The following is a 24,181-nucleotide window of genomic DNA, read 5'->3' on the forward strand; positions in this document are numbered from 1 at the left end:
GGAGGACAGAGGAGCCTCTTAAAGAAGAAGTTACAGGTCTGTGACAGCCAGAAATCTTGCTGGTTTGTAGGTGACCAAATACTTATTTTCCACCATAATTTGCAAATAAATTCTTAAAAAATCAGACAATGTGATTTTCTGGATTTTTTTTTTTCATTTTGTCTCTCATAGCTGAGGTTTACCTATGATGAAATTACAGGCCTCTCTCGTCTTTTTAAGTGGGAGAACTTGCACAATTGGTGGCTGACTAAATACTTTTTTGCCCCACTGTATATGATACAGGATGTCTATGTATACAAACGCTTAAAATATATATATTGACGCTACAAGTTGATGTCGGCAGGGTTGCTATGGCCGGTCGTTATGCGGAAATCGGAAGGACGTTGTCAGTCCTGTGTTACGAGAGTGGCGTATGTGTGTGCGTGAGAATGTCTGCGTGTGTGTGAGTGACGTCAGCGAATGAGTCGACGAATGAGTGAACGAGCGAGTGAGCGAGTGTCAGTCTAGGAGGAACTAAATGAGTCCGTTTGTGTTTTTGGAGCATACGTGAACTGTTTAATAAAGTACCAAACGCCAAGAATCCGTGCCCTTGTCTTCAGACCTATGAACCGACCCGTGAACAGACCCACTGCCGGTCATAGTGAAGGGTGTTACCCTCGAAAGGACATCGGCCCTGGAGGGAACGTCTCCCCTGTGCTCCCCGACTACGGTGTGAGAGCCAAGGAACAGGAAAGGTGTAACACCTGTGTGTTCAATGTTCGCTACGTCACAGCTGTTTCGCAAAGTGTGTTTCCATCTCCCATTTTGCGCATTTACTCTCTTTTGCATTTCTCAAAAACCACCTGGAGCGAGCGGATAAACTTTATTGCGAATAAGAGGATTTTTATGCGAATTTTGGAGTTTCCATCACCGTTTACTGATTCGGTACTTCAAAATTCGCATAAAATCAGGGGGATGGAAACGCAGCTAGAGAATGCTGAAAACGCCCAGATGAGAGGAAGAGTTTCCCGAAAATCGACATAGTTTTTTGTGCTGTGATTTGTGTCAGGTTGATCTAAGAGTCATTAATAAGAAATTAATGACTTTGAAGGACAAAAAAAATAATATTTTGCCCTTCAAATTAGTTCCTCAGCTTTGTTATACCTTTTTATTCTATGCTTTCAGAATGAATGGTAGTTCTCCTAGACCCCTGCCTGTGAATGGAGGTAGGTTAGGGTTTAACCAGAACCCTGCCTGTAAATGGAGGTAGTTTGAACCAGAACCCTGCCTGTGAATGGAAGTTTTGATGGTTTAACCGTATCGCTCACTTTAAAACCTGCTACATTGTGATCCTTACAGATAGCTAGAGCCAGCGATCGTAACAAGAAAGGCTGACAACTGATCTCCTTGTTTAAGCATTTCTTCATGTCAAAGGAGAAGAGATCATACAGTTTATGAGCCACTGGGTTAATAAATGTTGGGCTGAATCCATTTTTTTTTTTTTAAAGCTGTTAATTAACTAAGCTGTTCTCTTCTAGATAAACAACAACAACCATCTGTGATTCAGGACTCTAGGATGTCTGGCTGATGTATTTAATAATCTGACAGATCCTTACCTTGGCTCAGTAGGCTGACTTCTGTCTCCAAACCTTGCAGGTTGTGTCATAGAGCGGTCACTCTTCATGGAGACACAGCTGGGTCTAGGGGAGTCTGCTCTCTCCTGCTGCTCTGGGCTTCAACACAACACACACACAGCTTTTACTTATAATGTTTTTTACATGCTGAAAATTTATATTACCAGGAAGTATTACTCCAAATTTCTATGAATGCATTTATCTATGTGCCTTTTGACCATATGATTGTATGATAACCAGGTTATATGCTTCCTATTGTGTTGTTGACAATAACCTGTATTTCCTATGAGACCCACCAAGGTAAATTCCGTTTCAGAATTAGGGGGACGCGAGGTGGTTTCTCTCCCCTCTGGAGTTTTTTTCCACCTCGGTTGGTGGTATTGATGATTTTCCTACTTTGACTATGTTTTCGGTGTGGTAAATGATGTTTATGACTTAAAATATCGTATAGTATGGTCATCTGAGATGACCAAGGAGGGACTGTTACGTATTTTAAACACATAAGCTGTAATTACTATACATAGCCACAAGGGGCAGGACACATAAGCTGCAATAACTATTTCAGCCATAGAGGGCAGCACCTTTAGAAAGGTGAGAATAGCGAAACCGGTGCGTTTTATAGGCCACGCATACTCAGTATAAAAGCAAGAATTGAAGATAGGTAGAGAGGATTGCTGTTTGTCACTCCGCACGTGGTTAATACAATTCCCCTCCTTCTGCTTCGCAGTTACCATACCGAAATACTTAAGTAAATAAAGTGAGTTCAAAGCGATCCTGATTAGACTACTTTCCTTGAAGAAGAACGCAACACAGGTCTACAATTGTGTTTCTGGTGTCCTTTGACAGCTCTTTGGTCTTGGCCATAGTGGAGTTTGGAGTGTGACTGTTTGAGGTTGTGGACAGGTGTCTTTTATACTGATAAGGAGTTCAAACTGGTGCCATTAATACAGGTAACGAGTGGAGGACAGAGGAGCCTCTTAAAGAAGAAGTTACAGGTCTGTGACAGCCAGAAATCTTGCTGGTTTGTAGGTGACCAAATACTTATTTTCCACCATAATTTGCAAATAAATTCTTAAAAAATCAGACAATGTGATTTTCTGGATTTTTTTTTTTCATTTTGTCTCTCATAGCTGAGGTTTACCTATGATGAAATTACAGGCCTCTCTCGTCTTTTTAAGTGGGAGAACTTGCACAATTGGTGGCTGACTAAATACTTTTTTGCCCCACTGTATATGATACAGGATGTCTATGTATACAAACGCTTAAAATATATATATTGACGCTACAAGTTGATGTCGGCAGGGTTGCTATGGCCGGTCGTTATGCGGAAATCGGAAGGACGTTGTCAGTCCTGTGTTACGAGAGTGGCGTATGTGTGTGCGTGAGAATGTCTGCGTGTGTGTGAGTGACGTCAGCGAATGAGTCGACGAATGAGTGAACGAGCGAGTGAGCGAGTGTCAGTCTAGGACAGGGGTCGGCAACCTTTTGTATCAAAAGAGCCATTTTGGCCCATCTCCCGCAAAAAAAAAATGTTTGGAGCCGCAAACTTTTTAATTCACCCCCTCCCTGTGACACTCTGTAAAAAAAAACATAGTTCGTTGCATTCATGAAATTATAAAACAACAAAGAGAAAGCTGTTGAAGAACATTTTATTGCTGTTCTAACAGGAAAACCTCAAACTCTTATGAAGAGGAGAAATAACTTTGAAATAAATCAAACATATAGAACGAGTATAATAAGTCTAAACATAAAGAACATAGTTCGTTGCATTCATGAAATTATAAAACAACAAAGAGAAAGCTGTTGAAGAACATTTGATTGCTGTTCTAACAGGAAAACCTCAAACTCTTATGAAGAGGAGAAATAACTTTGAAATAAATCAAACATATAGAACGAGTAGGCTATAATAAGTCTAAACATAAAGAACACCTAAACAGGTAAACATAGGTTTGTTGTCATCCTCTTGATTTTTCCTCGGCCACAGCAATAAACCATCGAATCTGAACAAAAATCAAAATAACACACCAGCTCAGTTTCTAAAATATATATTTTTTGGTGCAAAATAATAGCCTATTAAATTGTAGTGTCCTCACCTGTTTAATGTGATTTCTGTTTCTGAACATCACTGCTGAGCTTTTCTATGTCGGGGCTGTAGGACGTGACCTTCATCTTAACGCAGGATTGCAGGCTGACATCTGTGAGGCGTGAGCGATATTTTGATTTGACATAGTTCATGTTCTTCTTGATGTTGTGATAAGTTTCGGGAATTGCATTCAATGTCTCAAACACAAGTTTGTCGGGTTTGGGAAGGTTTTCTATTTCGCTCCATTTGTGTTCTCGAGCGAGAATAGCCTTCCGACGGGCGACGTCTTCGAGATCAGCTGTCAGACTTTTGAACTTGGACACCCATACCTCTTTGTCAGCTATGTCAGCCAGTTCAATTTCAAGATCGGGTTGACTCACGAAAGTGAATGCTGACATGTTCAGCATGGACGGGTCGATGTCCAGGGGTGTGACGGGGAAGGATAATGTGCTTTTTTCCTTTCTGAACTCACTGAATCTTTGTCCAAATGCAGTTTGCATTGCAATAATCGTGTGCTGCAAGTACTCACAATTGATGTTGTGTGACGTTTTGAACTCTCTCAGGGAGGGGAAGTGAGAGAACGTACCTTTCTCCACATCTCTGGCAAACACTGTCATCTTGCGCTCGAACGCCAAAACATACTCCAGCAGCTGAAGGGCAGTGCTTCCTTTTCCCTGGAGACTTCTGTTCAGCATGTTAAGGTGACCTGTCATATCCACCATGAAGTGCAGCTTTTCCAGCCAATCTGGGTGTTCCAGTTCTGGATAGGTGAGGCCCTTACTTTCCAGGAAAGTTTTCACTTGTTCCAGACAAGCCGCAAACCGTTTAAGCACTTCTCCCCTGGACAGCCACCGGACTTTGTTATGCAGCAGGAGATCCGAATATGCGCTGTCGACTTCATCTAACAATGAACAGAACTGTCGGTGGTTTAACCCTTTTGCCATTATTTTGTTGACTATCTGAATGACAAGGTCCATCACCTCTTTGCATTCGGGGGGAAATGTTTGAGCGCACAGTGCTTCTTGGTGCAGGATGCAGTGAAACGTCAGCAGCTCTCGACCCAGCGACTTCTGAAGTAAAGTAATAAACCCCTTCTGTGTTCCTCTCATACTAGGTGCCCCATCAGTAGCCACTGACACCATGTTGGTGGTATTTATTCCTTTGGCTTTTAAACAATTCACCACAGCCTCACAAATGTCCTCCCCCCGTGTTTGGCCTTTGAGCGGTATCAACTCAATAATTTCTTCCTGCGGCCCGTCAGAGTTCACGTATTTGCATAACAGCGCTAGTTGTTCAATGTCGTTCACATCACTGGACTCATCACAGGCGATGGAGAATGCTGGAGCTGAATTTATGTCGTTAATTTGTTGACTGGTGATGTTTTCTGACATCTTAATGGTCCTGTCCTTTACGGTTTTTGCAGAGAGAGGCATATCTTTAATTTTCTGAACAATTTCAGTTTTGTTTTTAAAGTCCGAGAATAGATGTTCTGATATTTTAATGAATGTCTCTTTCAAGTATTCTCCATCTGTGAATGGCTTTCCGCACCTGACGATCTCCTGAGCTGCCGCAAAACTAGCAGCAGTTGTTGAATTTGGAGACTTGATCCATTTCTTAAAAGTAATTTTACTCTGCTCACATTTCCGCAGCAGATCCGAAATCGCTCTTTTCCTTTCATCTCCTGCTTGGTACTTTTCAGCAAATGCGGAGTGTTTGTTCTGGAAATGTCTTTCAACATTACATTTTTTGTTATTGGCTAATTTCTCGCCACATATCAAGCATATAGGTAAGCCTGCATCAGTAGTACTGAAAGCAAATGAATCTGTCCACGCTGAATTAAAATCTCGATTTTCCTCTGCCACTTTTCTTTTCTTGGATTTATCCATGGTAAGTTTACTCAATATTAGTCAGAGAGGGAGTTACATGGTTAAATCTTTAGCTGTCATGTGGCATCAGGGATAGCCTACAGTAGCCTACAGTAGACTACAGTAGCCAGTCAGCAGCGTCAACCGTTGACGTTCTACGTGATCGGTCATGGCCAGCAATGTAAACAAGGAATAGATAGCATAGCATAGCATAGCGATACAATAGTCAAGTAATGAAAAAACTGTAAGGACCTTTATTATCAAAATATAACGTACTGAAACTTTAATATTCAACACAGCTAAATAACTTTTTGACTACGAACTTTAATGCTGTAAACCCTTCTCGCTCAGTATTCGTTCGTGCAATTGGCTGTCAACGGTGGATGCTGTTGATTGGCGGCTCACTGGCATGTCCCGCCTCCTGCCAATGGCAGCATCTAGGCTACTTCCTGATGCCAGATGCCAGTTAAAGATTTAACTCCTACTGGGATTAGCCACCTGCAAATCAACGAAGCTTTGTCATTCACTCCCCCCCTCACGGTAGCGCTATTGCGCATCCATTGCGACCTCTCGTTTAGTTGACGATATATATAAAAATATATATATAATATATTTTTTATTTATTTATTTATTTTTTTTAAGAAAACTGCAGGGAGCCACGGCTGAGGGGCTAAAGAGCCGCATGCGGCTCCGGAGCCGCAGGTTGCTGACCCCTGGTCTAGGAGGAACTAAATGAGTCCGTTTGTGTTTTTGGAGCATACGTGAACTGTTTAATAAAGTACCAAACGCCAAGAATCCGTGCCCTTGTCTTCAGACCTATGAACCGACCCGTGAACAGACCCACTGCCGGTCATAGTGAAGGGTGTTACCCTCGAAAGGACATCGGCCCTGGAGGGAACGTCTCCCCTGTGCTCCCCGACTACGGTGTGAGAGCCAAGGAACAGGAAAGGTGTAACACCTGTGTGTTCAATGTTCGCTACGTCACAGCTGTTTCGCAAAGTGTGTTTCCATCTCCCATTTTGCGCATTTACTCTCTTTTGCATTTCTCAAAAACCACCTGGAGCGAGCGGATAAACTTTATTGCGAATAAGAGGATTTTTATGCGAATTTTGGAGTTTCCATCACCGTTTACTGATTCGGTACTTCAAAATTCGCATAAAATCAGGGGGATGGAAACGCAGCTAGAGAATGCTGAAAACGCCCAGATGAGAGGAAGAGTTTCCCGAAAATCGACATAGTTTTTTGTGCTGTGATTTGTGTCAGGTTGATCTAAGAGTCATTAATAAGAAATTAATGACTTTGAAGGACAAAAAAAATAATATTTTGCCCTTCAAATTAGTTCCTCAGCTTTGTTATACCTTTTTATTCTATGCTTTCAGAATGAATGGTAGTTCTCCTAGACCCCTGCCTGTGAATGGAGGTAGGTTAGGGTTTAACCAGAACCCTGCCTGTAAATGGAGGTAGTTTGAACCAGAACCCTGCCTGTGAATGGAAGTTTTGATGGTTTAACCGTATCGCTCACTTTAAAACCTGCTACATTGTGATCCTTACAGATAGCTAGAGCCAGCGATCGTAACAAGAAAGGCTGACAACTGATCTCCTTGTTTAAGCATTTCTTCATGTCAAAGGAGAAGAGATCATACAGTTTATGAGCCACTGGGTTAATAAATGTTGGGCTGAATCCATTTTTTTTTTTTTAAAGCTGTTAATTAACTAAGCTGTTCTCTTCTAGATAAACAACAACAACCATCTGTGATTCAGGACTCTAGGATGTCTGGCTGATGTATTTAATAATCTGACAGATCCTTACCTTGGCTCAGTAGGCTGACTTCTGTCTCCAAACCTTGCAGGTTGTGTCATAGAGCGGTCACTCTTCATGGAGACACAGCTGGGTCTAGGGGAGTCTGCTCTCTCCTGCTGCTCTGGGCTTCAACACAACACACACACAGCTTTTACTTATAATGTTTTTTACATGCTGAAAATTTATATTACCAGGAAGTATTACTCCAAATTTCTATGAATGCATTTATCTATGTGCCTTTTGACCATATGATTGTATGATAACCAGGTTATATGCTTCCTATTGTGTTGTTGACAATAACCTGTATTTCCTATGAGACCCACCAAGGTAAATTCCGTTTCAGAATTAGGGGGACGCGAGGTGGTTTCTCTCCCCTCTGGAGTTTTTTTCCACCTCGGTTGGTGGTATTGATGATTTTCCTACTTTGACTATGTTTTCGGTGTGGTAAATGATGTTTATGACTTAAAATATCGTATAGTATGGTCATCTGAGATGACCAAGGAGGGACTGTTACGTATTTTAAACACATAAGCTGTAATTACTATACATAGCCACAAGGGGCAGGACACATAAGCTGCAATAACTATTTCAGCCATAGAGGGCAGCACCTTTAGAAAGGTGAGAATAGCGAAACCGGTGCGTTTTATAGGCCACGCATACTCAGTATAAAAGCAAGAATTGAAGATAGGTAGAGAGGATTGCTGTTTGTCACTCCGCACGTGGTTAATACAATTCCCCTCCTTCTGCTTCGCAGTTACCATACCGAAATACTTAAGTAAATAAAGTGAGTTCAAAGCGATCCTGATTAGACTACTTTCCTTGAAGAAGAACGCAACACAGGTCTACAATTGTGTTTCTGGTGTCCTTTGACAGCTCTTTGGTCTTGGCCATAGTGGAGTTTGGAGTGTGACTGTTTGAGGTTGTGGACAGGTGTCTTTTATACTGATAAGGAGTTCAAACCGGTGCCATTAATACAGGTAACGAGTGGAGGACAGAGGAGCCTCTTAAAGAAGAAGTTACAGGTCTGTGACAGCCAGAAATCTTGCTGGTTTGTAGGTGACCAAATACTTATTTTCCACCATAATTTGCAAATAAATTCTTAAAAAATCAGACAATGTGATTTTCTGGATTTTTTTTTTTCATTTTGTCTCTCATAGCTGAGGTTTACCTATGATGAAATTACAGGCCTCTCTCGTCTTTTTAAGTGGGAGAACTTGCACAATTGGTGGCTGACTAAATACTTTTTTGCCCCACTGTATATGATACAGGATGTCTATGTATACAAACGCTTAAAATATATATATTGACGCTACAAGTTGATGTCGGCAGGGTTGCTATGGCCGGTCGTTATGCGGAAATCGGAAGGACGTTGTCAGTCCTGTGTTACGAGAGTGGCGTATGTGTGTGCGTGAGAATGTCTGCGTGTGTGTGAGTGACGTCAGCGAATGAGTCGACGAATGAGTGAACGAGCGAGTGAGCGAGTGTCAGTCTAGGAGGAACTAAATGAGTCCGTTTGTGTTTTTGGAGCATACGTGAACTGTTTAATAAAGTACCAAACGCCAAGAATCCGTGCCCTTGTCTTCAGACCTATGAACCGACCCGTGAACAGACCCACTGCCGGTCATAGTGAAGGGTGTTACCCTCGAAAGGACATCGGCCCTGGAGGGAACGTCTCCCCTGTGCTCCCCGACTACGGTGTGAGAGCCAAGGAACAGGAAAGGTGTAACACCTGTGTGTTCAATGTTCGCTACGTCACAGCTGTTTCGCAAAGTGTGTTTCCATCTCCCATTTTGCGCATTTACTCTCTTTTGCATTTCTCAAAAACCACCTGGAGCGAGCGGATAAACTTTATTGCGAATAAGAGGATTTTTATGCGAATTTTGGAGTTTCCATCACCGTTTACTGATTCGGTACTTCAAAATTCGCATAAAATCAGGGGGATGGAAACGCAGCTAGAGAATGCTGAAAACGCCCAGATGAGAGGAAGAGTTTCCCGAAAATCGACATAGTTTTTTGTGCTGTGATTTGTGTCAGGTTGATCTAAGAGTCATTAATAAGAAATTAATGACTTTGAAGGACAAAAAAAATAATATTTTGCCCTTCAAATTAGTTCCTCAGCTTTGTTATACCTTTTTATTCTATGCTTTCAGAATGAATGGTAGTTCTCCTAGACCCCTGCCTGTGAATGGAGGTAGGTTAGGGTTTAACCAGAACCCTGCCTGTAAATGGAGGTAGTTTGAACCAGAACCCTGCCTGTGAATGGAAGTTTTGATGGTTTAACCGTATCGCTCACTTTAAAACCTGCTACATTGTGATCCTTACAGATAGCTAGAGCCAGCGATCGTAACAAGAAAGGCTGACAACTGATCTCCTTGTTTAAGCATTTCTTCATGTCAAAGGAGAAGAGATCATACAGTTTATGAGCCACTGGGTTAATAAATGTTGGGCTGAATCCATTTTTTTTTTTTTAAAGCTGTTAATTAACTAAGCTGTTCTCTTCTAGATAAACAACAACAACCATCTGTGATTCAGGACTCTAGGATGTCTGGCTGATGTATTTAATAATCTGACAGATCCTTACCTTGGCTCAGTAGGCTGACTTCTGTCTCCAAACCTTGCAGGTTGTGTCATAGAGCGGTCACTCTTCATGGAGACACAGCTGGGTCTAGGGGAGTCTGCTCTCTCCTGCTGCTCTGGGCTTCAACACAACACACACACAGCTTTAACTTAGAGTAATGATGGTATCATGATGTATCACTGCTGAGTTCTGAGATGAACAACAGTCACAGATAGTTGGAGATCTGCTCTGATTATTGGATGTGAAGCCTGGACAGACAAAACTTTATCAACAGTTTGAAGGTCCACAACTATTTTGCTTCTCCTGACTTGTTCTGTCTGATCAGTAGAGTCTGATAATAACCAACTGCTATGTTTTCCTTGTCTGTTTGAGAGTCCTACCTCTCATCTTCTGAGCTGTAGCCATCTTTTGGTTCAGGAGGTTGACCCATAGAGCGGTCAATCTTCAAGGAGACACAGCTGGGTCCAGGTGAATCTGCTCTCTCCTGCTGCTCTGGGCTTCAACACAACACACACACAGCTTTTACTCAGACTAATGATGGTGAACAAAGGTCACAGATAGTTGGAGATCCGCTCTGATTATTGGATGTGAAGCCTGGACAGACAAAACTTTATCAACAGTTTGAAGGTCCACAACTATTTTGTTTTCTCCTGACTTGTTATGTCTTAAAGGTTGTATCAGCGATTATCAATGAATGAATGTGAAAGAACACATTCATCTGATCTTTCCTCACGATCCGCTGGCTGCCCGCCCCATAAGCAGGCCGTCAAAAAAACGCGTCTCTGGAGGCAGCCTATGCTTCGAGATCGCACACAAAAGCAAATGGTACTGCCAACCACTCAACACCAAAATAAATACTATTCCAACCAGTCACCGACAAGTGGTGGCTGTTGTGGGGTTTTGTGCTGTGTTCTTGATAGTTTTTACTGGATGCACGAAACATGGAAGGGAGGGGCGAGCTGGCTCTGTTTGTTTGGGATTTCGCTTCAATACCAACAGAAGTGACGTCACCCAACATCGATGATAAAACCTTTAATGATCAGGGCCAGATTTTCACTGTAGAGTTAAAATAAAAGTTGATTAGTGCAAAAAGTGGTCCTATTTTAAAGTTAAAGAGCACCTATTATGCTTTTTCGACTTTTATGACCTATAAACCTTGTTATAATGATTTATAATCATGTTTAACCATACTAAAGTGTCAAATAATGACGTACATGCATTTAGACGTATTCCCTGCTGACCGTCTGGGGTGGTTGTGCAGAGCGCTAAACACTAGGGACGCCGGTCGCGATTCACTTGTTCAAATTTCCGGGATTTATCTACGTTGACCATTCCGGAATTTCCATGTATGGTAATGCGGCAACATGCTCTTCCGGAAGGTAACCAATCACAAAGGAGTGGGGTTGGCAGGAGGGGGGCGAGGGGGCGGAGAAGGACGATGCCGAGTGTTGACAGATGTCACGTTTCCATCTAAAAGGTGAAGCGAATCTTTAGAAAGTTCGCAAAAAGAAATTCAAATTAGGTGCGTTTCCATCAAGTGGTTGGATGGGAAAACTATTCCAGGGCTTGTCGTATCCTTTTGATAACAGCCTCTCTTAGGTCCTGATATATAGTGGAATTGTGTTGTTTTCCATCTAAAATAGGTGTAATGTTTTTGTCTTCGATGACAGCAAGGAAAAGTTTTACCTCTTCAGCGGTCCACACGTATCTATTATTCACATTGGCCATCTGTTCCATGGACGTATTTAAAGGATACATTGTACATATTTATAATTTGAAATTCGTTGCAGCCTTTATAGCACAGATACTCCAGGGTCTATAGCATATAACCGTGTTGTCTGATTACAGTTTAATGCATTTTCCACAATGTACCAGCTCTCGTTTTGAAGGCTGAACAGACAATTTGACTGGAATTACCTAGTAGGTGTCGTTATATCAGCGATTAATGGACACAGTATAATTAAAGGATATGCAAACATAGACATCCTATATCATATATATATATATATATATATATGATATAGGATGTCTATGTATACAAACGCTTAAAAATATATATACATTGACGCTACAAGTTGATGTTGGCAGGGTTGCTATGGCCGGTCGTTATGCGGAAATCGGAACGAAGTTGTCAGTCCTGTGTGTTCAATGTTCGCTACGTCACAGCTGTTTCGAAAAGTGTGTTTCCATCTCCCATTTTGCGCATTTACTCTCTTTCGCATTTCTCAAAAACCACCTCAAGCGAGCGGATAAACTTTTTGCGAATTAGAGGATTTTTATGCGAATTCTGGTGTTTCCATCACCGTTTACTGATTCGATACTTCAAAATTCGCATAAAATCAGGGGGATGGAAACGCATCTAGAGAATGCTGAAAGCGCCCAGATGAGAGGAAGAGTTTCCCGAAAATCGACATTGTTTTTTGTGCTGTGATTTGTGTCAGGTTGCTCTAGGAGTCATTAATAAGAAATGAATGACTTTGAAGGACAAAAAAATTAATATTTGTCCTTCAAATTAGTACCTCAGCTTTATTATACCTTTTTATTCTATGCTTTCAGAATGAATGGTAGTTCTCCTAGACCCCTGCCTGTGAATGGAGGTAGTTGAGGGTTTAACCAGAACCCTGCCTGTGAATGGAGGTAGTTTAGGGTTTAACCAGACCCCTGCCTGTGAATGGAGGTAGTTTAGGGTTTAACCAGAACCCTGCCTGTGAATGGAGGTAGTTTAGGGTTTAACCAGAACCCTGCCTGTGAATGGAGGTTTTGATGGTTTAACCGTATCGCTCACATTAAAACCTGCTACATTGTGATCTTTACAGATAGCTAGAGCCAGCGATCGTAACAAGAAAGGCTGAAAAATGATCTCCTTGTTTAAGAACTTCTTCATGTCAAAGGACAAGAGATCATACAGTTTGTGAGCCACTGGGTTAATAAATGTTGGGCTGAATCCATTTTCTTTTTTTTAAAGCTGTTAATTAACTAAGCCGTTCTCTTCTAGATAAACAACAACAACCATCTGTGATTCAGGACTCTAGGATGTCTGGCTGATGTATTTAATAATCTGACACATCCTTACCTTGTCTCAGTAGGCTGATTTCCTTCTCCAAACCTAACAGGTTGTGTCATAGAGTGGTCACTCTTCATGGAGACACCGCTGGGTCCAGGGGAGTCTGCTCTCTGCTGCTGGATGCCTCTAGATAATTTTAGATTCAAAAGTTGTATTGCTTTTCAAGTTATTTCATTGTAGGGATACATTAAAAGTAGTTTAGTGCATAAAGTAGTCATATTTTCAAGTTAAACGCTGGATATAATGGATTCATGAGCTGGAAACGTCCTTCTAGCTGTATGTTCATATGTAAATAGGTTCTACTCACCCCTCCATGGAGCGGTCTAGAGGGAACACTGTGGCCTCAGCTGGCCTACTGAGTGAGCAGAACATGTGCATTAAAACAGGTCTCAGTTGGAGTGATTTCCAGAGTGGAATGCTGGGCAGGTCAACATGTTGGCTAAGTATGTTGAAAGACTAAAACGTTTGTCCTTCACGTAAATCCCTCAGCTTTCTTCTACCTTTGTTATCCATGTTTTCTAAATGACCGCTTGATATCGAATCTCCATATAAAGCAGGTCCTACAAGACCTGCCTCATGTTGAAGGAGAGGAGATCAGACTGTGAGCCATGGAGCTGCACATGATGGATCTATGGATGCTGGACTGTGTTTTTTGGTAATCTAAAAGATTCTTACCTTTCAGATTACAAGATTCAAACAATTTAAGTCTTTCCTTGAAATTGACCCTTCTCCTGTAGAGTGATCTGGGTATTTGATATTCAGACAGATCCTAACCTTGGTTGAATAGACTGATTTCGGTCTTTTAACCTGACAGGTAGCATCATCATCAAAGCGCTTTGGGTATGAGAAAATCGCTATATAAATTGAATTTATTATTATTATTATTATTATTATTATTATTATTATTATTATTATTATTATTATTATTATCATACAGTGGTCACTCTTCATGGAGACCCACCTGGGTCTAGGGGAGTCTGCTCTCTGCTGCTGCTCTGGGCTTCAACACAACACACACACAGCTTTTACTCAGACTAATGATGGTGTCATGATGTATCACTGCTGAGTTCTGAGATGAACAAAGGTCACAGATAGTTGGAGATCTGCTCTGATTATTGGATGTGAAGCCTGGACAGACAAAACTTTATCAACAGTTTGAAGGTCCACAAGTATTTTGTTTTCTCCTCTTTTCTCCTTGTTATGGCTGATCAATAGAGTCTGATAACAACCAATTGTTCTGATTCATCGTATGTTTGAAACTCCTACCTCTCTTCTTTGGAGGGGCCTCCATCTTTAAGGTCAGGAAATTCATTCTTGCACCGGTCACTCTCCATGAGGACTCCGCTGGGTCCAGGGGGGTCTGCTGTCTCCGGTTGGACTCTTCTGGATATTTTTAGATTCAAATGTTTTATTGCTTTTCAGGCAATTACATTGTAGAGTTAAAATAAAAGTAGTTTAGGGCATAAAGTGGTCCTATTTTAAAGTTAAAGAGCACCTATTATGCTTTTTCGACTTTTATGACCTATAAACCTTAACTATAAAACCTGGTTATAATGATTTATAGTCATGTTTAACCATACTAAAGTGTCAAATAATGACGTTCATGCATTTAGACGTATTCCCTGCTGACCGTCTGGGGTGGTTGTGCGGAGCGCTAAACACTAGGGACGCCGGTCGCTATTCACTTGTTCAAATTTCCGGGATTTATCTACGTTGAACATTCTGGATTTTCCATGTATGGTAATGCGGCAACATGCTCTTCCGGAAGGTAACCAATCACAAAGGAGTGGGGTTGGCAGGAGGGGGGCGAGGGGGCGGAGAAGGACGATGCCGAGTGTTGACAGATGTCACGTTTCCATCTAAAAGGTGAAGCGAATCTTTAGAAAGTTCGCAAAAAGAAATTCAAATTAGGTGCGTTTCCATCAAGTGGTTGGATCGGAAAACTATTCCAGGGCTTGTCGTATCCTTTTGATAACAGCCTCTCTTAGGTCCTGATATATAGTGGAATTGTGTTGTTTTCCATCTAAAATAGGTGTAATGTTTTTGTCTTCGATGACAGCAAGGAAAAGTTTTACCTCTTCAGCGGTCCACACGTATCTATTATTCACATTGGCCATCTGTTCCATGGACGTATTTAAAGGATACATTGTACATATTTATAATTTGAAATTCGTTGCAGCCTTTATAGCACAGATACTCCAGGGTCTATAGCATATAACCGTTTTGTCTGATTACAGTTTAATGCATTTTCCACAATGTACCAGCTCTCGTTTTGAAGGCTGAACAGACAATTTGACTGGAATTACCTAGTAGGTGTCGTTATATCAGCGATTAATGGACACAGTATAATTAAAGGATATGCAAACATAGACATCCTATATCATATATATATATATATATGATATAGGATGTCTATGTATACAAACGCTTAAAAATATATATACATTGACGCTACAAGTTGATGTTGGCAGGGTTGCTATGGCCGGTCGTTATGCGGAAATCGGAACGAAGTTGTCAGTCCTGTGTGTTCAATGTTCGCTACGTCACAGCTGTTTCGAAAAGTGTGTTTCCATCTCCCATTTTGCGCATTTACTCTCTTTCGCATTTCTCAAAAACCACCTCAAGCGAGCGGATAAACTTTTTGCGAATTAGAGGATTTTTATGCGAATTCTGGTGTTTCCATCACCGTTTACTGATTCGATACTTCAAAATTCGCAAAAAATCAGGGGGATGGAAACGCAGCTAGAGAATGCTGAAAGCGCACAGATGAGAGGAAGAGTTTCCCGAAAATCAACATTGTTTTTTGTGCTGTGATTTGTGTCAGGTTGCTCTAGGAGTCATTAATAAGAAATGAATGACTTTGAAGGACAAAAAAATTAATATTTGTCCTTCAAATTAGTACCTCAGCTTTATTATACCTTTTTATTCTATGCTTTCAGAATGAATGGTAGTTCTCCTAGACCCCTGCCTGTGAATGGAGGTAGTTGAGGGTTTAACCAGAACCCTGCCTGTGAATGGAGGTAGTTTAGGGTTTAACCAGACCCCTGCCTGTGAATGGAGGTAGTTTAGGGTTTAACCAGAACCCTGCCTGTGAATGGAGGTAGTTTAGGGTTTAACCAGAACCCTGCCTGTGAATGGAGGTTTTGATGGTTTAACCGTATCGCTCACTTTAAAACCTGCTACATTGTGATCTTTACAGATAGCTAGAGCCAGCGATCGTAACAATAAAGGCTGAAAAATGATCTCCTTGTTTAAGAACTTCTTCATGTCAAAGGACAAGAGATCATACAGTTTGTGAGCCACTGGGTTAATAAATGTTGGGCTGAATCCATTTTCTTTTTTTTAAAGCTGTTAATTAACTAAGCCGTTCTCTTCTAGATAAACAACAACAACCATCTGTGATTCAGGACTCTAGGATGTCTGGCTGATGTATTTAATAATCTGACAAATCCTTACCTTGTCTCAGTAGGCTGATTTCCTTCTCCAAACCTAACAGGTTGTGTCATAGAGTGGTCACTCTTCATGGAGACACCGCTGGGTCCAGGGGAGTCTGCTCTCTGCTGCTGGATGCCTCTAGATAATTTTAGATTCAAAAGTTGTATTGCTTTTCAAGTTATTTCATTGTAGGGATACATTAAAAGTAGTTTAGTGCATAAAGTAGTCATATTTTCAAGTTAAACGCTGGATATAATGGATTCATGAGCTGGAAACGTCCTTCTAGCTGTATGTTCATATGTAAATAGGTTCTACTCACCCCTCCATGGAGCGGTCTAGAGGGAACACTGTGGCCTCAGCTGGCCTACTGAGTGAGCAGAACATGAGCATTAAAACAGGTCTCAGTTGGAGTGATTTCCAGAGTGGAATGCTGGGCAGGTCAACATGTTGGCTAAGTATGTTGAAAGACTAAAACGTTTGTCCTTCACGTAAATCCCTCAGCTTTCTTCTACCTTTGTTATCCATGTTTTCTAAATGACCGCTTGATATCGAATCTCCATATAAAGCAGGTCCTACAAGACCTGCCTCATGTTGAAGGAGAGGAGATCAGACTGTGAGCCATGGAGCTGCACATGATGGATCTATGGATGCTGGACTGTGTTTTTTGGTAATCTAAAAGATTCTTACCTTTCAGATTACAAGATTCAAACAATTTAAGTCTTTCCTTGAAATTGACCCTTCTCCTGTAGAGTGATCTGGGTATTTGATATTCAGACAGATCCTTACCTTGGTTGAATAGACTGATTTCGGTCTTTTAACCTGACAGGTAGCATCATCATCAAAGCGCTTTGGGTATGAGAAAATCGCTATATAAATTGAATTTATTATTATTATTATTATTATTATTATTATTATTATTATTATTATTATTATTATTATTATCATACAGTGGTCACTCTTCATGGAGACCCACCTGGGTCTAGGGGAGTCTGCTCTCTGCTGCTGCTCTGGGCTTCAACACAACACACACACAGCTTTTACTCAGACTAATGATGGTGTCATGATGTATCACTGCTGAGTTCTGAGATGAACAAAGGTCACAGATAGTTGGAGATCTGCTCTGATTATTGGATGTGAAGCCTGGACAGACAAAACTTTATCAACAGTTTGAAGGTCCACAAGTATTTTGTTTTCTCCTCTTTTCTCCTTGTTATGGCTGATCAATAGAGTCTGATAACAACCAATTGTTCTGATTCATCGTATGTTTGAAACTCCTACCTCTCTTCTTTGGAGGGGCCTCCATCTTTAAGGTCAGGAAATTCATTCTTGCACCGGTCACTCTCCATGAGGACTCCGCTGGGTCCAGGGGGGTCTGCTGTCTCCGGTTGGACTCTTCTGGATATTTTTAGATTCAAATGTTTTATTGCTTTTCAGGCAATTACATTGTAGAGTTAAAATAAAAGTAGTTTAGGGCATAAAGTGGTCCTATTTTAAAGTTAAAGAGCACCTATTATGCTTTTTCGACTTTTATGACCTATAAACCTTAACTATAAAACCTGGTTATAATGATTTATAGTCATGTTTAACCATACTAAAGTGTCAAATAATGACGTTCATGCATTTAGACGTATTCCCTGCTGACCGTCTGGGGTGGTTGTGCGGAGCGCTAAACACTAGGGACGCCGGTCGCTATTCACTTGTTCAAATTTCCGGGATTTATCTACGTTGAACATTCTGGATTTTCCATGTATGGTAATGCGGCAACATGCTCTTCCGGAAGGTAACCAATCACAAAGGAGTGGGGTTGGCAGGAGGGGGGCGAGGGGGCGGAGAAGGACGATGCCGAGTGTTGACAGATGTCACGTTTCCATCTAAAAGGTGAAGCGAATCTTTAGAAAGTTCGCAAAAAGAAATTCAAATTAGGTGCGTTTCCATCAAGTGGTTGGATCGGAAAACTATTCCAGGGCTTGTCGTATCCTTTTGATAACAGCCTCTCTTAGGTCCTGATATATAGTGGAATTGTGTTGTTTTCCATCTAAAATAGGTGTAATGTTTTTGTCTTCGATGACAGCAAGGAAAAGTTTTACCTCTTCAGCGGTCCACACGTATCTATTATTCACATTGGCCATCTGTTCCATGGACGTATTTAAAGGATACATTGTACATATTTATAATTTGAAATTCGTTGCAGCCTTTATAGCACAGATACTCCAGGGTCTATAGCATATAACCGTTTTGTCTGATTACAGTTTAATGCATTTTCCACAATGTACCAGCTCTCGTTTTGAAGGCTGAACAGACAATTTGACTGGAATTACCTAGTAGGTGTCGTTATATCAGCGATTAATGGACACAGTATAATTAAAGGATATGCAAACATAGACATCCTATATCATATATATATATATATATGATATAGGATGTCTATGTTGTGGCATCCCGACCCCCACCGGGAGGGTCCGGGGGTTCGTGGTGGAGGGCGTATACCACCGCCATCCACCAGCCGGCGACAGAGAGCAGCACAACCCCCCACCCAATCAGCCGGATGAGGGACACCTGGCCAGTGGGAGGACACGTGGACAGAGACCCCAAAAAGGGGAGCGGGGGACCGACACGGGGAGAACGGAGACAAGGACGACACGAGTACGCCAGAGACTACGAGGCTCGCGGAGACCCTAGCTCAGCCATATTTGCTCTTAGAGTGTCGCACGTCCTCAGAATAAACGCCGACTGCGGCTGTAAACCTCGACTCCTGTGTGGTTCCTACCGGGCATTGACATTCGGGGCACAGGGGTGCCACATATGGTGGAGAATGCAGGCAACCTGACGACCCCCGCTACAACCCCCCTCAGCCGACATGCAGCACCCGGAGGAGAGTGCGGCGACGTTCGCCCAGCAGCAGCAGCGGGAGACCGCGGAGAGCCTAGCCCTGCTCCGCGAGGCCGTACTACGGCTCACCCAGCAGTCCGCCGCGACCGCCGATGCAACCGCGGCCGCGGCCGCCGCCTCGACCACCGCCCCGACCAGCCGGCTCTCGAGGCTGGGCCCCGACGACGACGTGGAGGCCTACCTCGAGATGTTCGAGCGGACCGCCCAGAGGGAAAGCTGGCCGGAGGAGCAGTGGGCCCATATCTTGGCCCCGTTCCTCACCGGGCCCGCCCAGCAGGCGAGCCAGGACCTACCGGCGGAGGCCGCCCGGCAGTATTCGACCCTCAAACAGGCGATCTTGGCCTACTACGGCCACAACCTCGCGGCCCGCGCACAACGTGTCGCCGACTGGCGGCTCGACGACCGGGGCGCCGTCCGAACACAGATCGCCCAGCTCACTCGGCTGGTGAAGCGGTGGCTGACGGCGGGGGAAGGGCCCAGCCCCATCGATCGGGTGATCATAGACCACACGCTCCGCCGACTCCCGCCGGACGCGCGACAGATGATGGCCCACCACCACCCCGACACCGTCGACGACCTGGTCCGGCGACTGGAGAACTGGCAGGTGGCCCAACAGAGCGCCCGAACCTGGACCACCCCACGACGCGCCGAGACCCGCCGGGACCCGCGAGGACCCGCGGCTGGGGCCGCGAGACACATCCCCGACCCGCCGAGCTGGAGACAGGAGAGGAGCGAGTGGAGGCGCTGCTACGGGTGCGGCCAACCCGGCCACCTCGCTCGCGACTGCCCGGGGAACCGAGATGTGTCGATGCCGTCGGCCGACGCGGATCCGGGGGCGAACCGGCCCTGCATGCTGGCGACCTGTTGGGCGCAGGGGACGACAGGGAGCCCGACCATACCGGCGCGGGTGATGAACCGGGACACGCAGGCCCTCGTGGACACCGGGAGCGTGGTCACTCTCCTCCGCCCCGACTTGGCGGGCGGGAAGGAAGGGGCCCCCATGGAGGTGGCCTGCGTGCACGGGGACACCCGGACGTACGAGACCTGCCACGTCGTCATACGGACCCCGCACGGGACGTTCACGACGCGGGCCGGGATCGTACCCCACCTCCCGGTACCGCTGCTGATCGGGAGGGACTGCCCGATCTTCCACCGGCTATGGGACCCCGCGCGAGAACGCCGGAGCCGGAGAGAACCACCACGCAGAGGGCTGAAGGGGGCGCGACAGGCCTACGGGGCTACCAGGCTCCCGTCCTCCCACGGAGGGCGAACGGAGGAAGACCAGGACTCGGCGGGGAACGGGCCCTCCCCACCGGGGTCCCCGATCCGAGCGGCGGGAGGACCCACCGGCGCTGGGACGCCGGACCCCGCCGGCCCCCCGGAAACCCTCCCGGCCCCCTCCCGAACGGACCCCCCGGAGGCGCCGGAGAGTTCCCCCCTCACCGAGTTCTCGGACTTCCTGCCGGAAGGGGGGGAAGGCTCGACCCGCCCCGGCCAGTTCGCCACGGCCCAGCTCCGAGACGAGGCGCTGAAACACGCCTGGAGCCACGTCTTGGCCCACGACGGACAGGCGCGGGACTCGGTGAGTCAACCACCACACCCACACTTCAGCACCAGGGGGGGACTGCTATACAGAGTAGTGGCGGGAGAGGGCGGGGTGAGGGAACAACTAGTGGTCCCGCGACCGTATGTCAGCAAGGTGCTCTTTATGGCCCACACACACCTCCTGGGAGCCCACTTGGGCATGGACAAAACCCGGGACCGGGTTTTAGCGAGGTTCTACTGGCCAGGGGTAAAAAGGGATGTAGAGCAGCACTGCCAGGCGTGTCCCGAGTGTCAGCGGGCAGCCCCTCGAGCCACGGCCAGAAACCCCCTGATTCCCATGCCCCTTATAGAAACCCCGTTCGACCGGATAGCCCTCGACATCGTGGGGCCCCTCCCCAAAACCAGCCGGGGACACCGGTACATCCTAGTGCTGGTGGACTACGCCACCAGGTACCCCGAAGCCCTACCCCTTCGCGCGGCCACAGCCAAGGCGGTAGCCAAGGAGCTCATGCTTCTGTTTAGCCGGGTGGGGATAGCCAGGGAGGTCCTGACCGACCAGGGATCGTGCTTTATGTCCCGGGTGTTTAAGGAACTGCTTAGCCTACTCCAGGTCAAGCAGCTCCGGACCTCCGTGTACCACCCACAGACGGACGGCCTCGTGGAGCGTTTCAACAAAACGCTGAAACAGATGCTGAGAAAGGCCATGGATGCCGACGGGAAGAACTGGGACCAGCTGCTGCCCCATGTCCTGTTCGCCGTACGGGAGGTACCCCAGGCCTCCACCGGTTTCTCCCCGTTCGAGCTGCTGTACGGGAGGAGACCCCGGGGAATCCTGGACCTGGCCAAGGAGGCCTGGGAGAGCCAGCCGTCCCCCCACCGCACCACGCTGGACCACGTAGAGCAGGTGAGGGACCGCATGGCCAGAGTGTGGCCCATCGTGCGGGACCACCTACGGCGAGCACAGCAGGCCCAGGCGAGGGTCTACAACAGGGGGGCCCAGCTGCGGACCTTCCGCCCCGGAGACCTGGTGCTGGTCCTGGTCCCCACGGCGGAATGCAAATTCCTGGCCAAATGGCAGGGGCCATACGAGGTGGTCGAACGAGTGGGGGAGGTGAACTACCGGGTACGACAGCCCGGGAGACGCAAGCCCACCCAGCTGTACCACATCAACATCCTGAAGCAGTGGAGGGGGGGAGTGGATCCGCCAGACCCGGCACCCCCGGCGCTGGCGGCCCGAGGCCAATTCCCGGTAGTTCCGGTAGGAGAGGACCTCAGCCCGGCCCAGAAGCAGGACCTCGAGGAGATAGTGTTGCAGCACCAGGACGTGTTCTCGGAGGTCCCAGGGAGAACAACGGTCACCCACCACGATATCCGAACGGCACCAGGGGTAACGGTGAGAGTTCCCCCCTACAGGATCCCAGAAGCCCGGCGGGAGGCCATCCAGGAGGAGGTGGGACGAATGCTCCAGCTCCGAGTCATCGAGGAGTCACGCAGCGCCTGGTCCAGCCCAGTCATCCTCGTGCCCAAACCTGACGGGACGGTCAGGTTCTGCAACGACTTCCGGAGGCTGAACGAGGCCTCAGAGTTCGACGCCTATCCCATGCCCAGGGTGGACGAGCTAATCGAGCGCCTCGGGCCCGCCAGATACCTCACGACCCTGGACCTAACCAAGGGGTACTGGCAGGTGCCGCTGACCCGGACCGCCCGGGAGAAGACGGCGTTCGCGACCCCGGGGGGCCTGTACCAGTACACCGTCCTCCCCTTCGGCGTCCACGGGGCCCCGGCCACGTTCCAGAGGATGATGGACCAGCTCCTACGGCCTCACCGGGCCTACGCCGCCGCATACATTGATGACATAATCATCCACAGCGACAGCTGGGACATCCACCTCCGGCAGCTGCGGGCCGTGTTGGGGGAGCTACGGAGGGCCGGTCTAACCGCCAACCCGGCCAAGTGCCGCCTCGGGCTGGAGGAGACGGCCTACCTGGGGTACCGGGTAGGGCGGGGAAACGTACGGCCGCAGGAGAGCAAGGTGGCCGCCATCCGGGACTGGCCCCGCCCCACCTCGAAAAAACAGGTGAAGTCGTTCCTCGGGCTGGTAGGGTATTACCAGCGATTCATACCCGGCTTCGCCACGCTGGCCAGCCCCCTCAATGACCTGACCCGGAAGGCCTTGCCCGACCGAGTCCGATGGTCCGAGGCGGCCGAGAAGGCCTTCGGAACCCTCCGCGAAGCCCTATGCTCGGAGCCGGTGCTCATAACCCCTGACTTTTCTCTCCCCCTCATTGTGCACACAGACGCTTCGGAAGTAGGGCTGGGGGGAGTGCTGTCCCAGGTCCGGGCCGGAGACGAGCACCCAATCACCTACATCAGCCGGAAACTCCTGCCCAACGAGAGGAACTACTCCACGGTGGAGAAAGAGGCCCTGGCCATCAAGTGGACCGTGGGTAAGTTCCGGTACTACCTGATAGGTCGGGAGTTTACCCTGGTCACCGACCACGCCCCCTGAAATGGATGGCCAGCGCCAAGGACACCAATGCCCGGGTAACGAGGTGGTTCTTGGCCCTCCAGGACTTCCACTTCAAGGTGGACCACCGACCGGGCAAGGAGCACACCAACGCCGATGCCCTGTCACGCCGGGATGCCTGCCTGGGTTGGGACCCAGCCGACCGGGGGCTTCATCAAGCGGTGAAGGAGTGTGGCATCCCGACCCCCACCGGGAGGGTCCGGGGGTTCGTGGTGGAGGGCGTATACCACCGCCATCCACCAGCCGGCGACAGAGAGCAGCACAACCCCCCACCCAATCAGCCGGATGAGGGACACCTGGCCAGTGGGAGGACACGTGGACAGAGACCCCAAAAAGGGGAGCGGGGGACCGACACGGGGAGAACGGAGACAAGGACGACACGAGTACGCCAGAGACTACGAGGCTCGCGGAGACCCTAGCTCAGCCATATTTGCTCTTAGAGTGTCGCACGTCCTCAGAATAAACGCCGACTGCGGCTGTAAACCTCGACTCCTGTGTGGTTCCTACCGGGCATTGACATTCGGGGCACAGGGGTGCCACAATGTATACAAACGCTTAAAAATATATATACATTGACGCTACAAGTTGATGTTGGCAGGGTTGCTATGGCCGGTCGTTATGCGGAAATCGGAACGAAGTTGTCAGTCCTGTGTGTTCAATGTTCGCTACGTCACAGCTGTTTCGAAAAGTGTGTTTCCATCTCCCATTTTGCGCATTTACTCTCTTTCGCATTTCTCAAAAACCACCTCAAGCGAGCGGATAAACTTTTTGCGAATTAGAG

At 46.4% G+C, this 24,181-nt stretch overlaps 1 protein-coding gene across 28 annotated transcripts in view; it reads right to left on the bottom strand.

Moving 5' to 3' along the window:
• LOC307070892 (uncharacterized protein) overlaps positions 1-24,181 on the bottom strand; it is a 102,571-nt gene that overhangs the window by 35,119 nt on the left and 43,271 nt on the right. For 14 of the 28 annotated variants that reach the window (XM_079729612.1, XM_079729614.1, XM_079729608.1 and 11 more), the window contains 12 exons: positions 17,718-17,834; positions 17,413-17,451; positions 16,759-16,803; positions 16,461-16,577; positions 14,271-14,387; positions 13,966-14,004; positions 13,312-13,359; positions 13,014-13,130; positions 10,321-10,437; positions 9,944-10,060; positions 7,372-7,488; positions 1,596-1,712 (listed from right to left, as the gene is read on the bottom strand). In XM_079729612.1, coding sequence (XP_079585738.1) covers positions 1,596-1,712; positions 7,372-7,488; positions 9,944-10,060; positions 10,321-10,437; positions 13,014-13,130; positions 13,312-13,359; positions 13,966-14,004; positions 14,271-14,387; positions 16,461-16,577; positions 16,759-16,803; positions 17,413-17,451; positions 17,718-17,834 — 1,107 coding nt within the window. Of the gene's footprint in view, positions 1-1,595; positions 1,713-7,371; positions 7,489-9,943; positions 10,061-10,320; positions 10,438-13,013; positions 13,131-13,311; positions 13,360-13,965; positions 14,005-14,270; positions 14,388-16,460; positions 16,578-16,758; positions 16,807-17,412; positions 17,452-17,717; positions 17,835-24,181 lie in introns of all 28 variants that reach the window. The other 14 variants (XM_079729625.1, XM_079729624.1, XM_079729622.1 and 11 more) reach the window with 14 other exon arrangements.

Source organism: Pollachius pollachius (assembly GCF_949987615.1).
Source record: "Pollachius pollachius genome assembly, chromosome: 2".
NCBI classification, from domain to species: domain Eukaryota; kingdom Metazoa; phylum Chordata; class Actinopteri; order Gadiformes; family Gadidae; genus Pollachius; species Pollachius pollachius.